The sequence below is a fragment of the Delphinus delphis genome, chromosome 19, assembly GCF_949987515.2.
Source record: "Delphinus delphis chromosome 19, mDelDel1.2, whole genome shotgun sequence".
Taxonomy (NCBI): domain Eukaryota; kingdom Metazoa; phylum Chordata; class Mammalia; order Artiodactyla; family Delphinidae; genus Delphinus; species Delphinus delphis.
The window spans coordinates 48553650-48573713 of NC_082701.1; the positions used below are offsets into that span (position 1 = coordinate 48553650).

The 20064-nt window shown below is 53.8% G+C and overlaps 1 protein-coding gene across 4 annotated transcripts in view; it reads left to right on the forward strand.

The window, feature by feature from the left end:
- Window positions 1-20064, forward strand: part of SPNS3 (SPNS lysolipid transporter 3, sphingosine-1-phosphate (putative)) — a 69854-nt gene extending 49790 nt beyond the window's left edge. For all 4 annotated transcript variants that reach the window (XM_059998112.1, XM_059998109.1, XM_059998110.1 and 1 more), the window contains 4 exons: window positions 11904-11969; window positions 18401-18499; window positions 18600-18771; window positions 19666-20064. In XM_059998112.1, the coding sequence (XP_059854095.1) occupies window positions 11904-11969; window positions 18401-18499; window positions 18600-18771; window positions 19666-19754 (426 nt within the window). In that variant the 3' untranslated portion in view covers window positions 19755-20064. The remainder of the gene's footprint in view (window positions 1-11903; window positions 11970-18400; window positions 18500-18599; window positions 18772-19665) is intronic.

Genomic DNA, 20064 nt, shown 5'->3' on the forward strand with positions numbered 1-20064 from the left:
TGGGGCCCACCTGCAGGAGCAGAGGGTTCCGTCTCTTCCCTCCTTCCAGTCCCCTTGGCAGGGGAACTTGACTTCTTGGCTGTTAATTGGGATCCAGACACACACAGCAGGTCTTGGCTCACACCGTCTTCCTTGGCCTTCTTCCCAGAGCCGCTGCCCTTCAGAGGAGAAAGGGTTTGTACCCAGAGGAGGGACTGAGCCCAAGGTACGAGCTCCATCATCACTTGTCTGATAGCTGGAGGATGTGGCTGAACGTCGGCAATCCCCCCTTGGGTGGGCTTTGTGGTCCAGAGGAAGTAGCAGGAGTTGGGGGATGACAATGAGCATGCATTGAGGCATCTGAAAGACCTGGACATCATTCCTGCTTCTTCACTTACTAGCTGTGTGAGCTAGGGCAAGATCTTGACCTTGCTGAGAGTCAGTTTTCTCAGCTGTAAAATGGGAGTGTTTGTACTTTCCCCTTGGTTTCATTGAGGAGCTAAATGAACTTTTGGACCTGTTCTAGTTAGTATAGATACATAATGAAACTTAGTGGTTTAAAATAAGAAAAACACTTATTTTGCTCACGAATTTGCAGTTTGGGCAAGGTGGGGGGTGGGGCTGACATATCTCTTTTCCACTTGGGGTTAACTACGCAGAATGGGGGTGGGGGAACTGGATCGTCAAAGGCTGAGGGCCGCCTGATGGTTGATGCTGGCTGTTGGCTGAGACCTTAGCTGGAACTACTGGCTAGAGCAGCTGCCTGTGACCTCCCCATGTGGCCTGAGCTTCCTTACAACATGGTGGCCGGCTTCCAAGGACTAGAGTCTTGAGAGAGCCAGGTGAAGCTGCGTTGCCTTTGAGGGCCTGCCCTTGAAAGTTACACAGCGTCACTTTCACTGCATTCTGTTCTTCACTTGAGCCACAACTTCTTGCTCAGATTCGAGGGGAGAGAGAACGGATTCACTCTTTTTGGTGGAGACTAGCAGTGATCTGAAAGAGCATGTGGAAATATTACAGTGACTGTTTTGGGAAAATACAGTCTGCTACATGCCCCAAACGTTCCTCCTTCACTGAGCCCTGGGTCAGTGACATCTAACATTACGGGGACGAGTGTCTGGGCATGTGGCCATGAAACCCCACAGGTGTAACCCTACCCCCGCCCAGGGTGTCTCTGGTTCTGTGCTGCTCTTCCTGTTTCACAGGTGAGAAACCTGGGAGTGGGAGTCTTCACCCTTAAATCCTGCCGGGCTTCACGGGCCGAGGGAGCAGAGTCGAGGCCATGGTGAGGTGGCTGTGAGGCAGGTCCCAGCCAGGATGAGCGGAAATGCTCACTCACTTATCAGATATTTCCCAAGCACCTCCTGTGTGCCAGGCACTGTTCTAGGCTTTGAGGATGATGCAGCATTGAACAAAGCAGGCAAGAATATGTATGCAGTAAAATAAATGGTATGTTAGATGGGAATGAGCTCTGTGGAAAAGAACAGAGCATGGAAAGTGGACAAGAAGAGGGACTGGGCTGCGCAGGATGGTCAGGGAGGCCTCACGGAGATGGTGGTGCTTCAGCAGCAACCTGAAGCAAGTGAGAGAAGGAGCCATGTGGATACACGGGTGGAGTGGGGGAGAGCTCTCCATGCAGAGGGAAGTGCAAAGGTCCTGAGGGGGAAATCATGCTGGTGTCTTCTAGGAAACGTGGTTGGAATGGGGCGAGCCAAGGTAGAGCAAAGGAGATGAGGTCAGAGGGAATGCCGGGGGTGGGGTGGGGAGGGTGGGGCACTGATTGTGTGGATCCCTGCACATAGAATGAACTTGGCTTCCAATTTAAGTGAAATGGGAAACCACTAGAGAATGTCTAGCACAGAAGTGATGCTCTGACTGATGGTTTGTATCAGTCACCTATTGCCGAGTAACAAATCACCCTAAAACGTAGTGGCTTAAGACAACAATTTATTATTTCTTATGATTCTGTGAGTTGGCTGGATGGTTTCTTGCCTGGTTTCACCTATGCTCACTCCCGTGGCCGCCTTCACCTGGAAGACTGGGTGGGGTGGGACATCCAAGCTGGCCTCACTCGTGTCTGGCCGTCAGCTGGGGCTCCTCCATTCTCCTCCATGTGGCCTCTTGTCTTCCACTGGGTGAAACCGGTTACTTACATGGTGGTCTCAGGGCCGCATTCCAAGAAAGCAAAGTGGAAGCTGCAAAGTCTCTTAAGGCCTAGGCCAGGAACAGCACAGCATCACTTCTGCCTTATTTTATTGGTTGAAGCAAGGTGTGAAACTGAGCCGGTTTCACCATGGGAAGGGACTGTACAAGGGTGTGAATACCAAGAAGCATGATTAATTGGTGGCTGTTTTGTAACTACCTACCACGTAGTTTACCAAGGTCTCTCTGGCTGCTGTGTTGATAATAGAATGAAAAAGGACAAAGACGAGAGACAGGGGAACCCATTAGGAGGCTTTCCAATATTATAGGCAAGAGATGCCTGTGGCTTGGATTGGGCAACTTATGGAGGAAGTGCGAAGAAGTGGTCAGATTCCGGGTACGTTTTGGAAGTAGAATCGACAGGATTTCCTGACGGGTTGGGTGTGGAGTGTGAGAGAAATGGGTGAGTCAAGGGCAACTCCAGGGTTTTGGGCCTGAGCAACTGGAAACACGGAGTTGCCATTTACTGAGACGGAGAAGGCTGGAGGGAAGTACGGAGTTGTTGTTGGTTTTTTTTTTTTTTTTGGAAAGGATGGGATTAGGAGTTCAATTTTAGACATGTTGAATTTGAGATGCCTTTTAGAACATTCAACTGCAGATGTTAAGAGGCAGTTGGAAATTTATGAGTCTGGAGTTCAGGAGAGAGGTCTAGGCTGGTTATGTAAAGCCGTGAGACTGAATGAGATCAGCAAAGGCCTGAGCTTGGATAGAAAAGAGAAGAGGACCAAGGATCACACTCTGGGGGACTCGACACGTCAAGGATATGGAAGCATCATGCTATCACAGTGAAATCAAGCGATGAGACCAACAATTCAATCCACCACACTCTATCAGTGACCTTTCTATTTTTATTTGGGGGAAATTAAAAAAAAAAAAGCAAAACCAGAAAAGCACAAAGAAGAAGATAACAATTTTCCATTTTCTCATCCCCTAGAATCAGCTACTGTTAACATCTTGGCCTGTTTGCTTCTACTTTTGTGATGTGACCATCCTTCTATATGTGCCTCTGTGTATAAACCCAGATATATGTGTTTAGAAATACTTTTGTTAAACTGAGGTTATCTGGTAATTTTAAAAACAGATTTATTGAGATGAAATTCAGGTATCATACAATTTAAAGTACAAAATTTAATGGTTTTTAGTATATTCACAGAGGTTTGCAATCAACACCACATCAATTTTAGAACATTTTCATCACCTCAAAAAGAAACTTTATAAGACAATAGAATAAATGCATTTCTTGGGCTTCCTATAAAAAAAAAAGAAACTTCATATTCATTATAAATCATTCACCATTTCCCCCTAACCATCCTCTATTCCAGCCCTAGGTAACTGCTAAGCTGCTTTCGGCCTTTATAGATTTGCCTATTCTGGATATTTCATATAAATAGAATCATATAGTGTTTAATTCATTTATATGAATTTACCTGAAGAAACTGAAGTGAAATCAAAGGACTTGGTTAACTTCAAATTAATTTTAAAACTTTGGACTTATTGATGAATCCTGATCAGCTTTCTTATACCTCCCCCTTCTTCTCTCCCCAGTCTCCTGGTTTTTGTTAGTTATATTATTATTTTTACTTTTTCTAGATTTATAACACTCACAGTCTGTTCTCTAAGCATAATCCTTAGATCTGGGACAGTAGTCTCAGATTTAAATAGATTCAATACTCATTCTCCATCTGTTGCATAGATGCTCCATTCCTGAGTTCTTCGTTTTGGTTCAACTCCTAACTGAGTAGATTTTGTGGTTAAATAGTTTTTAATCCATTCTGTCCCCCTTTCCAAACCAAAAAGGGCTAGAGAGGTGGTTTTCCTTTGGTTCATTTATGTTTGAGGTTGTCTTCTCCTCTTTCCCTCTTTTCTTGAACAACAATTCACTGGGTATGGTATTGTTGGCTCACATTTTCTTCCTTTCATTACTTTGCAAACATCTGTTCCATTGTCTTTTCGTATCAAATATTGCTGTGAAGAATGAAGTTTAAAAAATCTTTCATATCGATTCACTTTTTCATCTGGATACCTGAAGATTATATTATTTATTCTTGAAATTCAGTGGCTTAGGTAGTGTATTAGTTATCTCTTGCTGTGTAACAAATCATCCCCAAGTGTAGTTGTTTAAGACAGCACACATTTATTATCTCACAGTTTCTGTGGGTCAGGAATCCAGGCATAGCTTAGTTGGGTCCTCTGCTTCATGGTCTCTTGTAGGCTCCAATCAAGGCGTTAGCCCAGGGTCTGTGGTCTCATGTGAAGTCTCAACTAGGGAGGGATCTGCTTCCAAGCTCACTCAGTGGTTGTGGGCCTCATTCAGATCCTTCTGCGATGTTGGATTGAGGGCCTCAGCTCCTCGTTGGCTATTGGCTGGAGTCTGCTCTCAGTTCCTTTGCTATGTTGGCTTCTTTCTTATGGCAGCTCCCTTCCTGAATATGTGTAGGCTGAGAAGGCAATAGAGGAGTCTATCAAGGGGAGTCACGGTCTTTTGTAACATAATCACGGAAGTGTATCCCATGACTTTTGCTGTATTCTGCTCATCAGAAGCACATCCCTAGGTCCAGCCCACGCCCAGGATGAGATACAAGAGGCAGGGGTCTCTGGAGCCATGTTAGAAGCTGCTTGCAACAGCTAGGATATATCTCAATGCTAAATATTCTATATCATATAAAAGTTTGTTCATAACAGTGTTCTTATCTGCTGAATCAGCACTGAGTATCCTCCTTCCCCCTCTCATCTCTTTGAATATTTCTTATGTTTGTTTATTTGTTGAGTTTTTTTTTTTTTTTTTTTTTACCTGTGTCGGATCATCTTCTGGGCTGGGACTAGGGTAAGGCCAGCAAGGCATAAGGGCACACAATTTAAGGAGGCACTCACTCCCAGGGGCTAACCCTACACTTGTGCAACCCAGAGACTGAGTACCTCCTTAAATTTGGTACCCTATGTGTCTCACTTGCCCTGCTCTAGTCCCAGCCCTGATCTACTTCACCTGTCTTTCATATCATTTACTTCTCTCTAAATGTTTTCTCTTTTTCTTTTTTAAAGTTTTTTTTTAATGTGGACCATTTTTAAAGTATTTATTGAATTTATTACAATTTTGCTTCTGTTTTATGTTTTGGGGTTTTTTTTTTTTTTGGGCCACAAGGCATGTGGGATCTTAGCTCCCCAACCAGGGATTGAACCGGCACCCCCTGCATTGGAAGGCGAAGTCTTAATCACTGGATCACCAGGGAGGTCCCAATGTTTTCTTCTTTGTGTTTTTTAAAAATCAGTCAATCTGTGAGATTATCTCAAGCCTTTCTGTATACTGGTGATTCTACTTTGGTTGATGTCTATTCTGTTTCTGACTGTTTTTAATTTATTAGTTCTGTAATAATGTTGTTTATTGCTTTGCTCCTCCATTTATTCCCTTAAGTCTGCAATATCCTTTTATATCTCATCCTATTGGAGGTTCATTTCATTTTTGAGCTCTTTATTGAATTACTATTCAATGTAGTTTGAAACAATTATAAGGTATTTCCTTCTGCTCCTTCTATCATCTGTCTTCTAGGTTGGGTTCTTTTTTCTTCCTCCTTTTCTTTCTTCTTCCTTCTCCACCTTTCCCCCTTTCCATTTCCTCTGTTTCTCCCTCCCTCCCCCTCCCTCCCTCCCTCTTCCTTCCTTCCTTCCTTCCTTCCTTCCTTCCTTTCTTTCTTTCTTTCTTTTTCTTCATTTCTTTCTTTCTTCCTTCCTTCCTTCCTTCCTTTCCTTCCTTCTTTCTTTCCTTCCTCCCTCCCTCCCTTCCTTCTTTCTTCTCTCTCTTCCCTCCCTCCCTCTCTTCCTACCTCCTTCCCTCTCTCACTTTCTCTTGCTGTTTTATTTATTTATTTTTGTATGTTTGCACAGTTCACATACTGAGTGCTTTCTCTAGCCTGGGTGTGGGCAGCTCTGCTCTGATACTGAATTTGCTTTGATATAGTGTGGGTGACTCTTTTCTTCTACTCTCTTCCTGCCTTCTCTGTGACCATTCTCTTCCCCAAAGGGGCTGCAGTTTGAGAGTTGAGTGTTAGGTTCTCTGTCGCCTGAGGGAATTGCAGGGCTCAGGTAAGGCAGGAGGGGCTTTGTGAGAACACCTGGGCTCTGCTCTCTCTTCTGGGATTTAGGTAAATGCTCTATCACAGGGTTCATTCTACTTAATTGCTGGGCCTTAGGCCCAGTAAAAAGCAGTAAAAAATGACTGTTTTTAGGCCTTATGTGGAGTCAGTAACTGGAGTCATTTATTCACTTTCACCACTTTTACCCATTTCTCCCCAGCAGCTTTTCCCACTGGTTCTCAGTTAAGAGTGGAAACACAGGACCCCTGCTCAGTTTATTTTGCTCTAGATGCTGGGGTTTTGGAGGAGAGCTCTGGGAAGGGAGGAGCTGAGAAGGGTTATATTCTCTACTTTACTCTGGAATTATCTGGTTTTTTTGCCTTGGCTGCCAATATTTAATACTTACCTCATTAAGCTTTTTTTTTCCTTTGGTGAAAAATGTTTCCCCCCTACCCCCCGACACTATTTTTTACTTTTGGGGGAAGGGAAGTCTATGGTGCAATTGTAGCCCTCCGTTTTCACACAGGAGTTGCCCCGGATGATCTTTAAGGCTCCTTCCAGCCCAAACTAGATCGTAACCCTGAGTTCCCTTCTGGCCCAAGGAGCAATGTGGCCACCATGACACAGAGCAGAGCCAGCTTGGCGGTCACTGAGGCCTTTACATCCGGGAAGGGATGCTGCCCTTCTCAGCCTTGGCGATTCCTGAGCAAGGACCAAAGATGGAGGCCCAGTATTTGCTGAGCCCGGTGCCCACAAGGGAGTCTTGCGTGATGGTTGGCAGGGAGCAGTCAGGATGTGTGTCCATTGTAGCTGTGGTCCGGGTCAGCTAAGGATTCCAGGGTTGGCTATGGGACCTGCTCTCACCCCTTGGTGGCCCAGACAGCTGGGTCGTGCAGGTGCCCCAGCTTGGGGGATCTCTCCTACCACTTGGCCCTTGCGGGTTTTTTGGACAAGCCTATTTATTTATTTATTTAGGCTGAGCCAGGTCTTAGTTGCCGTGGGATCTTTAGTTGTGGCACGCAAACTCTTAGTTGCGGCATATGGGATCTAGTTCCTTGACAAAGGATCGAACCCAGGCCCCCTGCTTTGGGAGCAAGGAGTCTTAGCCACTGGACCACCAGGGAAGTCCCAGTCCTTTTGCTCTTGTGTCTTGGGCTGGAGTAACTGGGCCTTGCCAGAGGCTGCCTATGAGGGGCTGAGAGAGGCCCACCTACCCTTCCTCTGAGGACCCCACTTCCCTGCCAGGATCTAGCAGGTGTCTCTTCTTGGATGGGCAGCAGAGCCTGCAGTATCAGCTGGGTTCTCCAGGAGGACTGGAGCTCATTCCCCATCTGCCTGTCTGCCAGGGTGCTGGGCCTTTGCTGGCCCATGGGAGCTGGGCGGTACCCTTGTGCCCTAAAGACAGTCCCTGCAATTACAGGTTGGCAGGCCCAGGGAAAAAGTGTGCCAGCCGGCCCAGCAGCTTGCTGGTGGCCAGTCTGTGCCGGGGACCTGCATCCTGACTGGCTCAACCACACTGGGTGAGGAGTTGACCTGTGCAAGGGGAGGATCGGCCTTACCTCTGCCTGAGTCTCCACAAGCCCATGGGAGACATTTGCTTTCTCCCTACCTGGGGGCACCTAGAATCCATTCTTTGCAGTTCAGAGATCAGTTACTGCCCAGTTGTCAGACTGAGATGGACCAAAGTGAAGACACTGTCCCTTCCACTCCACAGGGGCTGAGCCTCCTCTGGGTCAGGTGCTCCAGCTTCCGCCCTGCTCCCTGCCCATGCCTACCTGTGCGTGCAGGTGTACATGAGGAGGGTGTCTTTGTGTGTGAAGGTATGAGTGTGTGCATGTCCGAGTGCAGGTATGCACATGAGTGCAAAAGCAAGAGCGTGCTTGTGTGTGTACATGTATACGTGTGTGTGTGCCCGTGTGATTGTGCACAGCTTGCTGTCTACATTATAAGACCACAAGCATGCACATGTACGTGCTGGGCTATTTTCCAGCCACCGTCTGGTTGGTTGGTACTCTTGCCACACATATTTTAATACTTAGAATGTCATCCCTGTTACCTGCTTATGTATGTGTCTTCGTGGTGTGTGAGTTTTGAGTATGTGTCCCAGGTTATGGGTCTAGGTATGCGTGCATGGGTCTTGGAGCTCTTGTGTGTGTGTGTGTGTCTTGAGGATGCACGTGTCTGTGCATGCTTGTGTGGTTGTGTGTTATGTGAGTGCATGTGTCAGAGAGTGTGTGTGTGTGTGTGTGTGTGTTTGTACGCCTCTCTGGCCGGGGGTGACTAAGGCCAGAAATATGCATCATCACTGCCCCCACTGGAGGGGGAAATCCTCTTGAGTCTGAAATGGAAAGGCCAGGGGTTGAGGGGCTCCACGCTTCCCAGGCCCTATCACCCAGGGAGACGGAGTCAGGGTGCAGGGAACCATGAACAGGCACTAAGGGGACAAGGGCAGATTTCCCATTTCCCTTTTGGAAGTCCCCTCCGGGGCTGCTGTCGGGAGGGATGGTGGGGCCTGGGAAACTGGTGAGGCGGAGGGACGGGGGAGGCCTGGACCAGGCCAGCAGCAGTGGCCGGGAGGAGGGGGCAGATCTGAGGGACATTTAGGATGCAGAATGGACAGGAATCGGTGTCTGGAGGGGTGCGAAGGCGAGCAAGGCACGTAGGAGCCCCCCGCCTCCCCCTTTCCGTGTCTGACCACTTGGGCAGCTTGCTGGTGGCCAGTCTGTGGGTGGGTCCTGTATCCTGGCTACCTCAGGCACCCTGGGCGGGGACAGTAACATGGGGGGACAGGAGGAGAGAGCAGGTTTGGGGACCTAGTCAGTGTGAGGGGCCTGTGGCCGTGCAGAAGAGGGCGTCCAGGGGGCTGAGGGGCCCGTGTGGGAGGAGCTTTGAACGGTCGGCTGGCTACATTCTTCACCGTGACTTAACTTCAGACCAGGGCCCTTCTTGTTTGTTTTGTTTTTTTAATTGCGGAACACAAGTCTGCATTGGTGGTGGAGGCCGCTGACTTCTCAGACCCGATTTGCACGCAGCCTGTGGGACCAACTGAAGTTATCTTGCAGCTTTAAAAGCAAAAGCTGTAAAAAAAAAAAAAAAAAAGCAAAAGCTGTTGGTGGTGGAGGGGGCTGCCGGGGCGCTGGGCCACCCTATCGTAGCAGCGTTGGGGAAACCAAGGCCCAGAGTGTGGTGACCGCCAAGGGTGGCCCCACATGGCCAGGCCACACCTCTTTGATGGGGTGTCCCTCCAGGGGGTCACACCTCTTTGATGGGCTGTCCCTCCTTGAGCCCAGGCAGCCGCCTCAGGAGACTCTGTAATTAGGGATTAGGAGACGGCCTCTCCCCAGCTGGGCCTTTCGCTCCTCAAAGCCTCTGCGTGGAGGCGGGGATTTGGTGGCTTGGGTGGGTTTCCAGGTGTGTCTGAGGAAACCTGGCATCCTCAGGCAGCTCGTTCAGCCGGAGAGGGCCCGTTGTGGCTGCAGCCTCCCTCCGATCGGCCCTATTTTGGGGTCAGGATCCCTGCTCCAACTGGAGGAAGGAAAAGGTGTGTCTCAGCATGTCCCGGGGGTGTGGGGCAGCCGCGGGGAGGCCGCAGCACCCGCAGAGAGCAGGCTCCGTGCGGCTGGCCCCCCGGCTGTGGAGGGCAGGATGCCTTTGAGCTGGAAGTGGGAGGAGGGCAGCGGCCTGGCAGTCCTGGTGGATGTGGGAGTCGAGGGAACGATGGGTGTGAGCTGCCCTCACGTCGGTCCCAGGAGGCCGGGTTGGCAGACCCTGTGGGGCTGGAATGCGGGTCTGCAGCCTGCCTGGGCCCCGCCTAAGGCTCGCCAGCTGGCCACTTCCTGATTCCCACCCCTGTGGGTGCCCAGCCCCGGGCCCAGCGGGAGGCCCCGCCCTGCCTTCAAGCGTTCCCCAGTCTGTGGAGGGCCAAGGACTAGTGAGACTGGGAGAAGACACCCGCTGCTCCCCCTTCCCAGCCGTCTCTCTGCAGCCCCGGGCCACACTCCTGCCCGCCCGGCCTCGTGGGTGCCTTCCAGCCTCTTCGCCTCTGCTCACTACGGTTCTCTGCCTGGCACGGCCTCGGGGCCCTTCCAGACCCATGCTGATGCAGCCCATCCTTCGGGGCTCTGCTCAATGCCACCTCTACCTGGAAGCCCTCCGCATCCTGGGCTTTCCTCTGACTTTCCTCTTGCCAGCCTCTCCCAGCACTATGGTCTCTGGGACCTCTTGGAGTCTCCCCCCGACCTCACCGACAGCTTCCTGCCCCTCACCTTGCCGCAGGGGAGAGGGGCTCACCAGAAAGTGACTTGATGTGTGACCGTCGGCCTGAGTCTTCTCATGTGTGGAGTGGATGTAATGATACGTGTCTTATGAGGTGGCTGAGAGCTGGATGGGTGACAAGAGTGGAAACGCCTGGCGCGCAGTCAGTGTGCAGGCAGTGGGCCTTCGGTTCCGCGGTCCTGGGTGCTTGTAGGCCTTTGGGATCCAGAGCCTGGGCTGCCCCAGGCACAGCCCCGTGACTCCAGGAATGACTAATTCCCCTCCAGCAATAAGCCCTTAGAAGCTCTGAGAAATGAGACTTTCCCCCTCCTTCTTGCCGCTTCATTAAACTCTTCTTGAGTGAGTGGAATGAGGATTGTCCTAATCCTTTGGCACGAGGTGGGGGGTTCAGGGAGCTGGGAGAGACAGGTACACAGCGGCCTCCAGATGGCGAGGCGGAGGGTGGGCACACAAGGTTATCCCAGCCCCACAGGTGCCCGGGGTGGGGGTGGGCACTGGACGGGGGCCGGAAGCCTCGTGTTTCAGGATGGCTTTGCCCTGGGCCAGCTGGCAACCTCAGACGAGCCCTGGCCCTGACCCGGGCACAGTTTACTGTCTCAGCCTTGCTCACCTCCCTGTGCTGCTCTCGGGGTCTGGGAAGGGGAAGGCCTAGGAGGGGCTGTTGATAGGAGGCCTGGACTGGGCAGTCTGGCTGGCATGCAGTAGGCACCTCCTTAGTGTACACAGGCCTTAGGGGAACAAAGGGGAGGGTGGGCAAGTCCTGGACCTTTCTCCTCTGTTTCTCCACCTTTATTTATTTATTTATTTTAAAAAAATATTTACTTATTTATTATTTATTTATTTTGGATGTGCCGGGTCTTAGTTGCGGCACATGGGGTCTTTAGTTGCAGCATGTGGACTTGTTAGTCGCAGCATGTGGACTCTTCGTTGCAGCACACATGCAGGATCTAGTTCCCTGACCAGGGATTGAACCCGGGCCCCCTGCATTGGGAGCACGGAGTCTTACCCGCTGGACCACCAGGGAAGTGCCTGTTTCTGCACCTTTAAACGTGGCCTGGGAGTCCTGGCTGCCTCCCTGGGTGACCTCAGTGGCTAGACCCTGGGGGCCGTCCATCAGGGGGAGTGCTCTTCCCAGGCCCGGGCCCTGGCATTCCTCTCTGGGTCACGGCTGCCAGTCTGCCCAGATGGGAATGTCCACCCACTCTGGAGGCTGTCGCAGCTGGGAAAACAGTTGCAAACCTCACCCACCCCAGGAAGTCTCGATGGGTCCTTCCTCTGGGCAGCCTCAGTCTCCTTCTCCACAGGTGGGAAGAAACAGTGTGGGGAGGGGCTGGTGACTGAGATCCAGGGAGCCTCATCCTGGCCACCCTTTGTTCACAGGTGTTCCTGGCCCTCGGGGAGCTGCTCCTGTCCTGCAACTGGGCCGTGGTTGCTGACATCCTGCTGGTAGGTGTGAGAGTCGGAACGGAGGGCTGGTCCTGGGGCCTCTCGAGCAGGGGCAGCTGGAGTCTGTCCTGCTCAGAGCTGGACTTCTGCTGTTGAGTGGCCTAGAGGCCAGGAGGGGCTTCAGAGACCATGGGGTAGGGGACCAAGGTCAATGAACAGTCACCTTGGACCAGGGGCTTCCCTGACAGTCTCAGACATATCCTTTGACCATCACTCCCATTTTGTAGATGAGCAAATGGAGGCTCAGAGAGGGCAGGTGCCTGAACCAAGGTCACACAGCCTGCAGAGGCACTGAGCCAAGACTGAGGCCCGGGTTTTTTTTTTTTTTTTTTGCGATACACGGGCTTCTCACTGCTGCGGCCTCTCCCGCCGCGGAGCACAGACTCCAGATGCGCAGGCCCAGCGGCCATGGCTCACGGGCCCTGCTGCTCCACGGCACACGGGACCCTCCCGGACCGGGGCACAAACCCGTGCCCCCCGCATCGGGAGGCGGACTCTCAACCACTGCGCCACCAGGGAAGCCTGGGCCCGGGCTTTTTGACTCCAGGCCTCCCTCCCTCTTCCTTGACTGCACTTCTCAGCAAGCAGGCTCCTTGGCCTCCACTCTGGGTGTGCAGACACGGATGCTGGACTTCAGGGCCACAGAGCCCAGGTGGGTCCAGGCCACCCCAGCTCCCATATCATGGGCTGCAAGGCAAGGGGCCAGCTCGGGCTATAATGAGGGCTGATGCTATCATGACCCCATGACTGCTAGGTCCAGAGTCTAGCAAGACCCTCCCTGAGCCTCACACTCTCCGTCCAGCCTCCCTGCCTCCTTCTAGGAGAAGTGCAGGGAAACATTTTAAACACTGAAGGGCTGTGCCCTTGTGGATTACACAGGGTCCCAGACCTAGGGACACCCCAAGAGCCCTCCTCCTGCCTCCTGGTAGTCCAGGGCTGGGTGGGCATGAGGGAACCAGAGCAGCTTGCAGTCGGCTGAGAGCTGTCCTGAAGGGGGTCTAGTGCAGGGGCACGAACCTGGATTCAGGAAACAGACCTGGGATTCAGCCCTGCTTCTGCCACCTACTAGCTGTGTGTGACCTAGGCAAGTCACTTTGTGTCGCCGAGCCTCAGATTCCTTGTGTGGAAAATGGAGATGAAAATACCTCCTGGATTACTGTGAGGGTGAAATGAGATTATCCATGTAAAGCTTTTGCCCTGTTCCTGGCACAGAGAATGCTGGCTGGGATTCTGACAGCAAGTTAGTGGTTCCTACTTTCTCATCTTCCATCTCCCAGAGAAATCCTGGCATCCTGGAATCTGAGTTTGAAAGGGCTGTGGGGAAGTGTAGTCATTTAATTAGCCAACAAAACCTGCTTGAATACTGCTGTGGACGGGAGGCTCACTCTCTGTCTAGATGCTCTGGCCCTCTTCTTGGCCCAGGCTCAGTGGATGTAGACAGGGCTGTCCTGTCTTTGACTCCTGGGTGGGTGTATCAGCTGCAGGGCTGGCGCGTCTTCTCTTTTCCTCCTTCCAGGCAGGAGACTTGGGCTCCATCCCAGACTCAGCCATAGACTTGCTGAATGGCCTTGGGCCTCAGTTTCCTTGTCTATAAAAAGGGGTAATCATGGGCTTCCCTGGTGGCGCAGTGGTTGAGAGTCCGCCTGCCGATGCAGGGGACACGGGTTCGGGAAGATCCCACATGCCGCGGAGCGGCTGGGCCCGTGAGCCATGGCCGCTGAGCCTATGCGTCCGGAGCCTGTGCTCCGCAACGGGAGAGGCCACAGCAGTGAGAGGCCCGCGTACCGCAAAAAAAAAAAGGAGGTAATCATAACCAGCCTGGCGGGGTAAGCAAGATAGCCTGAAGGAAAGCCCTCTGTATGGGGAATCGTGCTGGCAAATCCTTTATTTTTGGGCCAAGCTGTACAGCATGTGGCACCTTACTTCCCCAACCAGGGATTGAACCCGTGTCCCCTGCATTGGAAGTGTGGAACCGCTAGGGAAGTCCCAGGCAAACGTTGTCTTGAGTGGGGCTGCCCACTTGTCCTCTGAATCCTGCCCCCTGCAGCTTCCTCCACGTCCCCCCCTCCCCCCGCCTGCTCCCTGCTGCACACGGCAGCCCTGCAGATATGTGAAGACTGCGCCTGTGTGTGCTCCCCCACCACCACCGTGTCTGTGTTTGCAGGAATGATTAACCTGGCAGAGCCAGGCTTTTTGTAGAGCTGTGTGTGGGCTGGGGACAGGCGAGGAGGGGTGAGGGGGCCAGTCAGCCATAGTCTGAGCCATCTGGGTCTGCTGGGGAGCTGGCTGGCACTGCCCAGGGGGCCCAGGGGGCCGGGCTGGACGTGATCCAGCCTACTTAGTGTTCCCCATGGTCCTCCCCCGGCTTGGAGGCCTCCAGCCCCTAAAGCTTAGTGGGGCCTGTCATCCCAGGAAGGCTTCTAGCCCCCCTTCCCCTGCCTCCCCACCTTCCCAAAGTCCCTCAGTGGAGGACAGCCTTGTGACACTTTGGTGGCCGGAGCTGGACCAGTCCCTGCGGTTCTTGGAGCTCAGTCCCCTGACAGAGAGAGAGGGAAGGCTCCAGGGGGGAGTGGTGTCCGGCAGCGGGGGGCTCCCAGCTGTGGGGTGGAGGGCAGACAGATGGCAGCTGGGGGCAGGGTGAGGAAGGGTGGGAGGTGACATGACCTGGAGAGTAAGAAGCTGCGCAGGGGAGAGGAGAGAGAGGGTGGTAGCTGGAGTTGGCAGGTCATAGGTAGCTGGGGTTGCTTTTCTAGAGGTGAGGCAGGAGCAGGCTCCAGGGGCCCAGAGGGGAGATGGGTGGAGAGAGGCCAGCAGGGGGTGGGATGGGGCTGGGGAGGAAGTAGCGTGCAGCAAGGCAGGGGCAGGAAGTGCAGGGAGGTCCCTGCTGGCTGCCCTTGCTCCTGAAGCACAGAAGGTGAGAGGGCAGCAGAGCCCAGGAGCCAGGATTCTGGAACAGTCCACCTGCTTCCACTCCCAGTCCTGCGCCTCTCTGGCTGGCCTTGGTTTGCTCAAGTGTGCAGGAAGGTGGTACCTACCTACCAGTTACGCCCAGGCTACGCGGGCAGAGTGAGCTAAGCCTGTATCACGCACGTTCCTGCGGGGTTGCTGTGGGCTCCATGGCCCCATGTCAGTCCTGCCTCAGGGATACGGCTCTCTTTGATCTGCTTATCCGCAAGGAGGAGAATCCAGATTCTCCCTGGGGGAGAGACCTCAGGGGCTCTTCAGTGGTTCCCAAACTTCACTGAACCTAAGAATCAGGTTTGGGGGAGCTTGTTACAGATTCAGCTTCCAGGCCCTGTGTCTTCAGGGTCTGATTCAGTTGGGTCTGTGTTGGGTCGAGGGATCTGCATTGCTGTCGAATGTCCTGCGTGATCCCGGTAGAGCCGTTCCTCGGAACGCACTGGAAAACACCGGTCTAGTGTAGCCAGCTCCCCAGCTCGTAAACCCTCTGCGACATTCTGACTAGTGCAGTCCGTCCCCTTGTTCACCTACTCTCTGACGGGGAGCTCACTCTTTGCACGCTGGGAAGCCCCTACCTCCTGGTGGGTGAGTTAATAAAAAGGACCTTGGCTCCTCACAGCCAAGACCCACTTCAGACCCACCTCCGGCAACCTCCCCCTGCCCGGCGGGGCCTCGGAGCGCCTCGCTTCCTGGAAGGCTGGAGAGTGTGTCTCCCCAGATGAACTCCCTGCTTCCCCAGACCTACTGATGGGGTCTCTGGCTCCCTCCACACCCTCCTGTCTGTCTGGGCCCCGCTCCAGCTTACCCACCGCCAACCGTGGGGAGTAGGGTAGAAGGGGGACTCGCTCCAGGTCTGTCCTCCAGGGTGCTGGAAATCCGCCACCAGGCTCACCTCCCACCTCCTCAGCACATCGCCACCCCCTCCTGCTGGGGGCTCATCACCCTCCTGGTCTCTATGCTTCCCTGCTCTGCCTGCTGCCCCTAGGTAGCCGTCTGCTCACTTGTCTGTCTCACCCTCCCAGGGGTGTCTGGGTGGGAGGGCTGAGTGGGGAACGTGAGGCAGGCTGCCAGGGAGTCTGCACCTGGTGACTGGTGCAGTAACCAGTAACCGACTTTCTGCACTCCCTTGATGCGCGCCCTGGATTGGCGCTGGTTATGCCCCTGGATATAAAGGGAACAGCTCTTCTAAGAAGGGCGAGTCAAAAACAGAGGGGTTTTTATCTCGGAATAGAGTGTGCCTGGAGTTTTGGCAACCCAAAAGCCTCTGAACTTCTAAAATTACCTGCTGGGCTCTCTAGCTGCTGGTGGGGCCCAGCCTTGACCCTTGGCTACGTGGAGACCCTGGGGACCCAGAACAGGCAGGGGGAGACCTACCTCTCCCGCCACTGGCATCAAGGGCTGGTCCAGGTCCCGCAGGTTGGAGTTCCTGGGAGAGGAGGAAGGGAGGGTCCAACCAGCCCCTGCACGGACTTTTTTGGACACTCAGAGTCCATCTTCTAGGAGGCCCTGCCCTTCTGCCCAGAACCACCAGTGAGTAATCACATAATTATGGGGTGAGAAGGAAGCACTTGGGGAAGGTGCAAAGCTGTGGTCAGTTCCTTCTCAGGCTTGTTGGCAGGTCTAGGTGATGGGTGGGAGGCCCGGCCTCTCTCACCACCTGGACAGAGTGGCTCAGCGCCGGTGACTCCGGGACCAGCCGGTCACCCTCAAGAGTGACTCTTACTGCCCTGCCCACCCACAAACCCCTCTCTCCAGTCCCCAGGCTCTGGCCTTCACACCTTGGCTCACACCGTCCCCTGTCTGGAGTTCCCTTCCCTGCTCTCGCTGCCAGTTAGCGGTTTTCGGGGCTTGGGGTGAGCTTCTCCTCTTGGTTCTTCTCACTGTTTTCCAAATGTTCTATAAAAAATGCGTAAACATTGCTGGAAAGTTTCCTTCTTGCTTCTAACAGCAGAATGGTCAAAGGTCAGACCCTGGAGAAGAAGGCCTGGGATCAAATCTCAGCCCTACTATTTCCTGGCTGGGTGACCCTGGGCAAGTTACTCACCCTCTCTGTGGAGGGTTTCCCATCTGTAACATGTGGCTAGTAATCGTATCTCCCTCATGGGTTGGTTGAGTGGATATATAAGATATATATATATGTATATGAGATACAGAAAATGCATACAGGAAGCATTTAATAAATGTTAATTATTATAATAATAATTATTATCATTGTTATTATTCTCGGATGGGCTCAGATTATGGACAGCTAGGCCTTGGGGCTAGGGCTCTGGGGTGAGACGTGTGGCTCACTGTGTGACGTGTGGCTTCTACTTCAACCTCCTGCCTCCCTCCCCTCCTGTGCTGCAGCCCTGGGTTCTGGCAGGGCCTCTCCTGAGACCAGCCTCCATGATGGTTCTACTTGACTTATTGAGTTGGCAAACTTTCAGCTAGTCCCCTCTGTGCCTGGTGCCTTGCTGAACCCCAGGGACCCCAAGAGAACTTAGGCAGGAGCTTTGCTGCTGGACAATGTAAGGGTAAGGGGAGGAGGACCATGAACCTTCCAGCTGAGGGGGATGTGCCTTCAGTTAGGGGTGCGCACGAGCTGGGGGAGCTCAGGGCAGGCACCTGAACTCTGGGAAGGCTTCACAGAGGCGGTGACCCAAAGGTCAGTCCTGAAGGACGAATGGGGATGCTCCAGCTGGACCAGAGAGGGGAAGGCTTGCCAAGCAGAAGGCACAGCATGTTCAAATGCCTGGAAGCTTTCTGCCCCTTAGAATCATAGGGCATGATTTCAGCCTGATGTCCTCCAGGTATCAGATGAGGAATGATAATGAAAGTAACCCTTTATGTAGGTACTATTATTATCCCCATATGGGGTTGAGGAGTCCGAGGCACGGAAAGGTGAAGTGACTTGCCCAAGGTCACACGGCTAGTGAGTTGGGGGTTGTCTGGAATTGGAACCCAGACAATCTGACTCTGGAATTCATATTCTTAACCTCCCAAGTGGGCCTTTTCAGCAAGCCTGCCTTCGGTCTCTGCCCAGAGAGGCTTCTTGAGATGGGGGCTGAGCCCTCCACACCACTCCGCCCAGGCGCCCACACGTGCAGGCGCCTAGCTGTGCACCCGCTCTTCACCCCACAGCCCACACTGCTGCCTTGTGGGCCCCTGAGCTGCGACACACCTGCCCCATCACTGTTGTCACAGCCATGCCTGGTCGCCCTGATTTAACAATGAATCCTCAAGAGGGGTGGCCTTCATCAGGGACCTGGCAGCTCCATCCCAGGGGACCAGGGAGCCTTCCTGAGCCTCCAGGCGACCTGATGGCTCAGTGGTGGGGCTTCAGGCATTGGGTTCGTCGACCCCCTGCCATCCCACTCTCTTGGCCAGCCTGTCACCCTGCCAGGCTGGTCCTGCCAGCCGGGGCATGAGGGGGCACCTACTCCTTGCCCTCGCTTGGGGAGCTCCCTTGGTGCTTCTGTGTTTTGCAGTCCGTGGTGGTACCCAGGTGCCGGGGGACGGCAGAGGCGCTTCAGATCACAGTGGGCCACATCCTGGGAGATGCCGGCAGCCCCTACCTCACTGGACTTGTAAGGCTGGGTGGATGGCAGGGGTCCAGGGAGGAAGTGCACTTGAAGGCCTGGAGGCTGGTCTGGTGGGCCCGACAGACCCAGCCTGTCTCCTCTGCAGATCTCCAGCGCCCTGCGGGCTGCGCGTCCCGACTCCTACCTGCAGCGCTTCCTCAGCCTTCAACAGAGCTTCCTGTGCTGCGCCTTCGTTATCGTCCTGGGTGGTGGCTGCTTCCTGCTGACTGCACTGCACCTGGAGAGAGACCAGGCCCAGGCCCAGGCCCGGCAGACAGGTACCCCTGCCACCTTGCACCCATACCAGGCTCAGGGCTGACCCTATAGGAGCAGGATCACCACCCACCCGCTGAGCCCCTGGCTAGTTCATTTGTTCATCCATTCACCCATAGTTATTACGTCCCTGCTATGTGCCAGGCAAGGTTGCAGATGCTGGGGAGTGAACACCAAGTCCGAGCCCCCATGAAGCGAAACAAACAGAAGAAGTAGAAGATAGAGTATGTTCAAGGTGATAAGTGCTACGGAGAGACATAAAGCAGGAAAGTGGGGAGAGAGGAACAGGTGGGGGCAGGTTGCAGTTTTTGAAAGGGTGGTCAGAGAGGTCCGCACTGCGCAGGGACTGAGTCATGCAGCTATCTGGGGGAAGGTGCTCCTGGCAGGGGGAAAAGCTAGTGCAAAGGCCCCGAGGTAGGAATGGACCTGTTGTGTTTGAAGACTGGCAAGGAGGCCAGTGTGGCTGGAGCCAGGAGCAAGGGGGCCAGTGGTTGGGACGAGGGTGACAGTAATGGGACCAGAGCGTGGGGGCTTTGGGGGCCTTTGCAGGGACTGAGGCCTTACACAGAGCGAGATGGGAGCTGCTTTCTGGTTTCCAGTGCACAAGCCCCAGGGTGTCTGATTTACATCCTAAAAGCACCACTCTGGCGCTGCTGTGTTGAGAACAGACTGCAGGGGGCTAGTGTTGAAGCAGAGACGCCACAGGAGGCCCTGCAGCCGTCAGGGGAGAGCAGCGGGGCTGGGACCATGGTGGTGGCATCGAAGGTGGGGAGAACGGGTCGGATCTGGAATTTATTTTGAAAACGGAAGCTAGAGGATTTCATGACAGGCTGTGCCCAGGCCTCGTCCCCAAACGCCTTTGCCTCCTTTGGGGCTGGCTGAGCGATTTCTTCCCACAGGGATCCCCGACAGCAAGGACGTGCACAGCGAGGCCATGGAGAGCCAACGCCTGCTTCCTAGCACCGATGCCTCCCCAGAGGACCCCTGAGGCCCCTGCCTTGCAGCGAGGAGGTCCCACCCACCCTGCTCGCACCTTTCTGGGCGGCCTCCACTGTATCAGTGCCTCTGCCCACCTTTGACTGCGGCTCCGGGACCCTGGCCAAGCTGCACCTGCCACTTCTTCGCGCCCAGCTAGAGAGCTGGCAGCGCCTGTGGCTGGGCTGGGAATTGAGCTGTCAACACCCTCGGTGGGAGGCCTGAGCCTGTGCCTGCACCCAGCACGAGGCCACGCCAGCGCGGGTCCCTCAGCCTGGCTGCTGGCAGCCCGATTAAAGTGTGGCCAGTACAAAGCCCGTGGA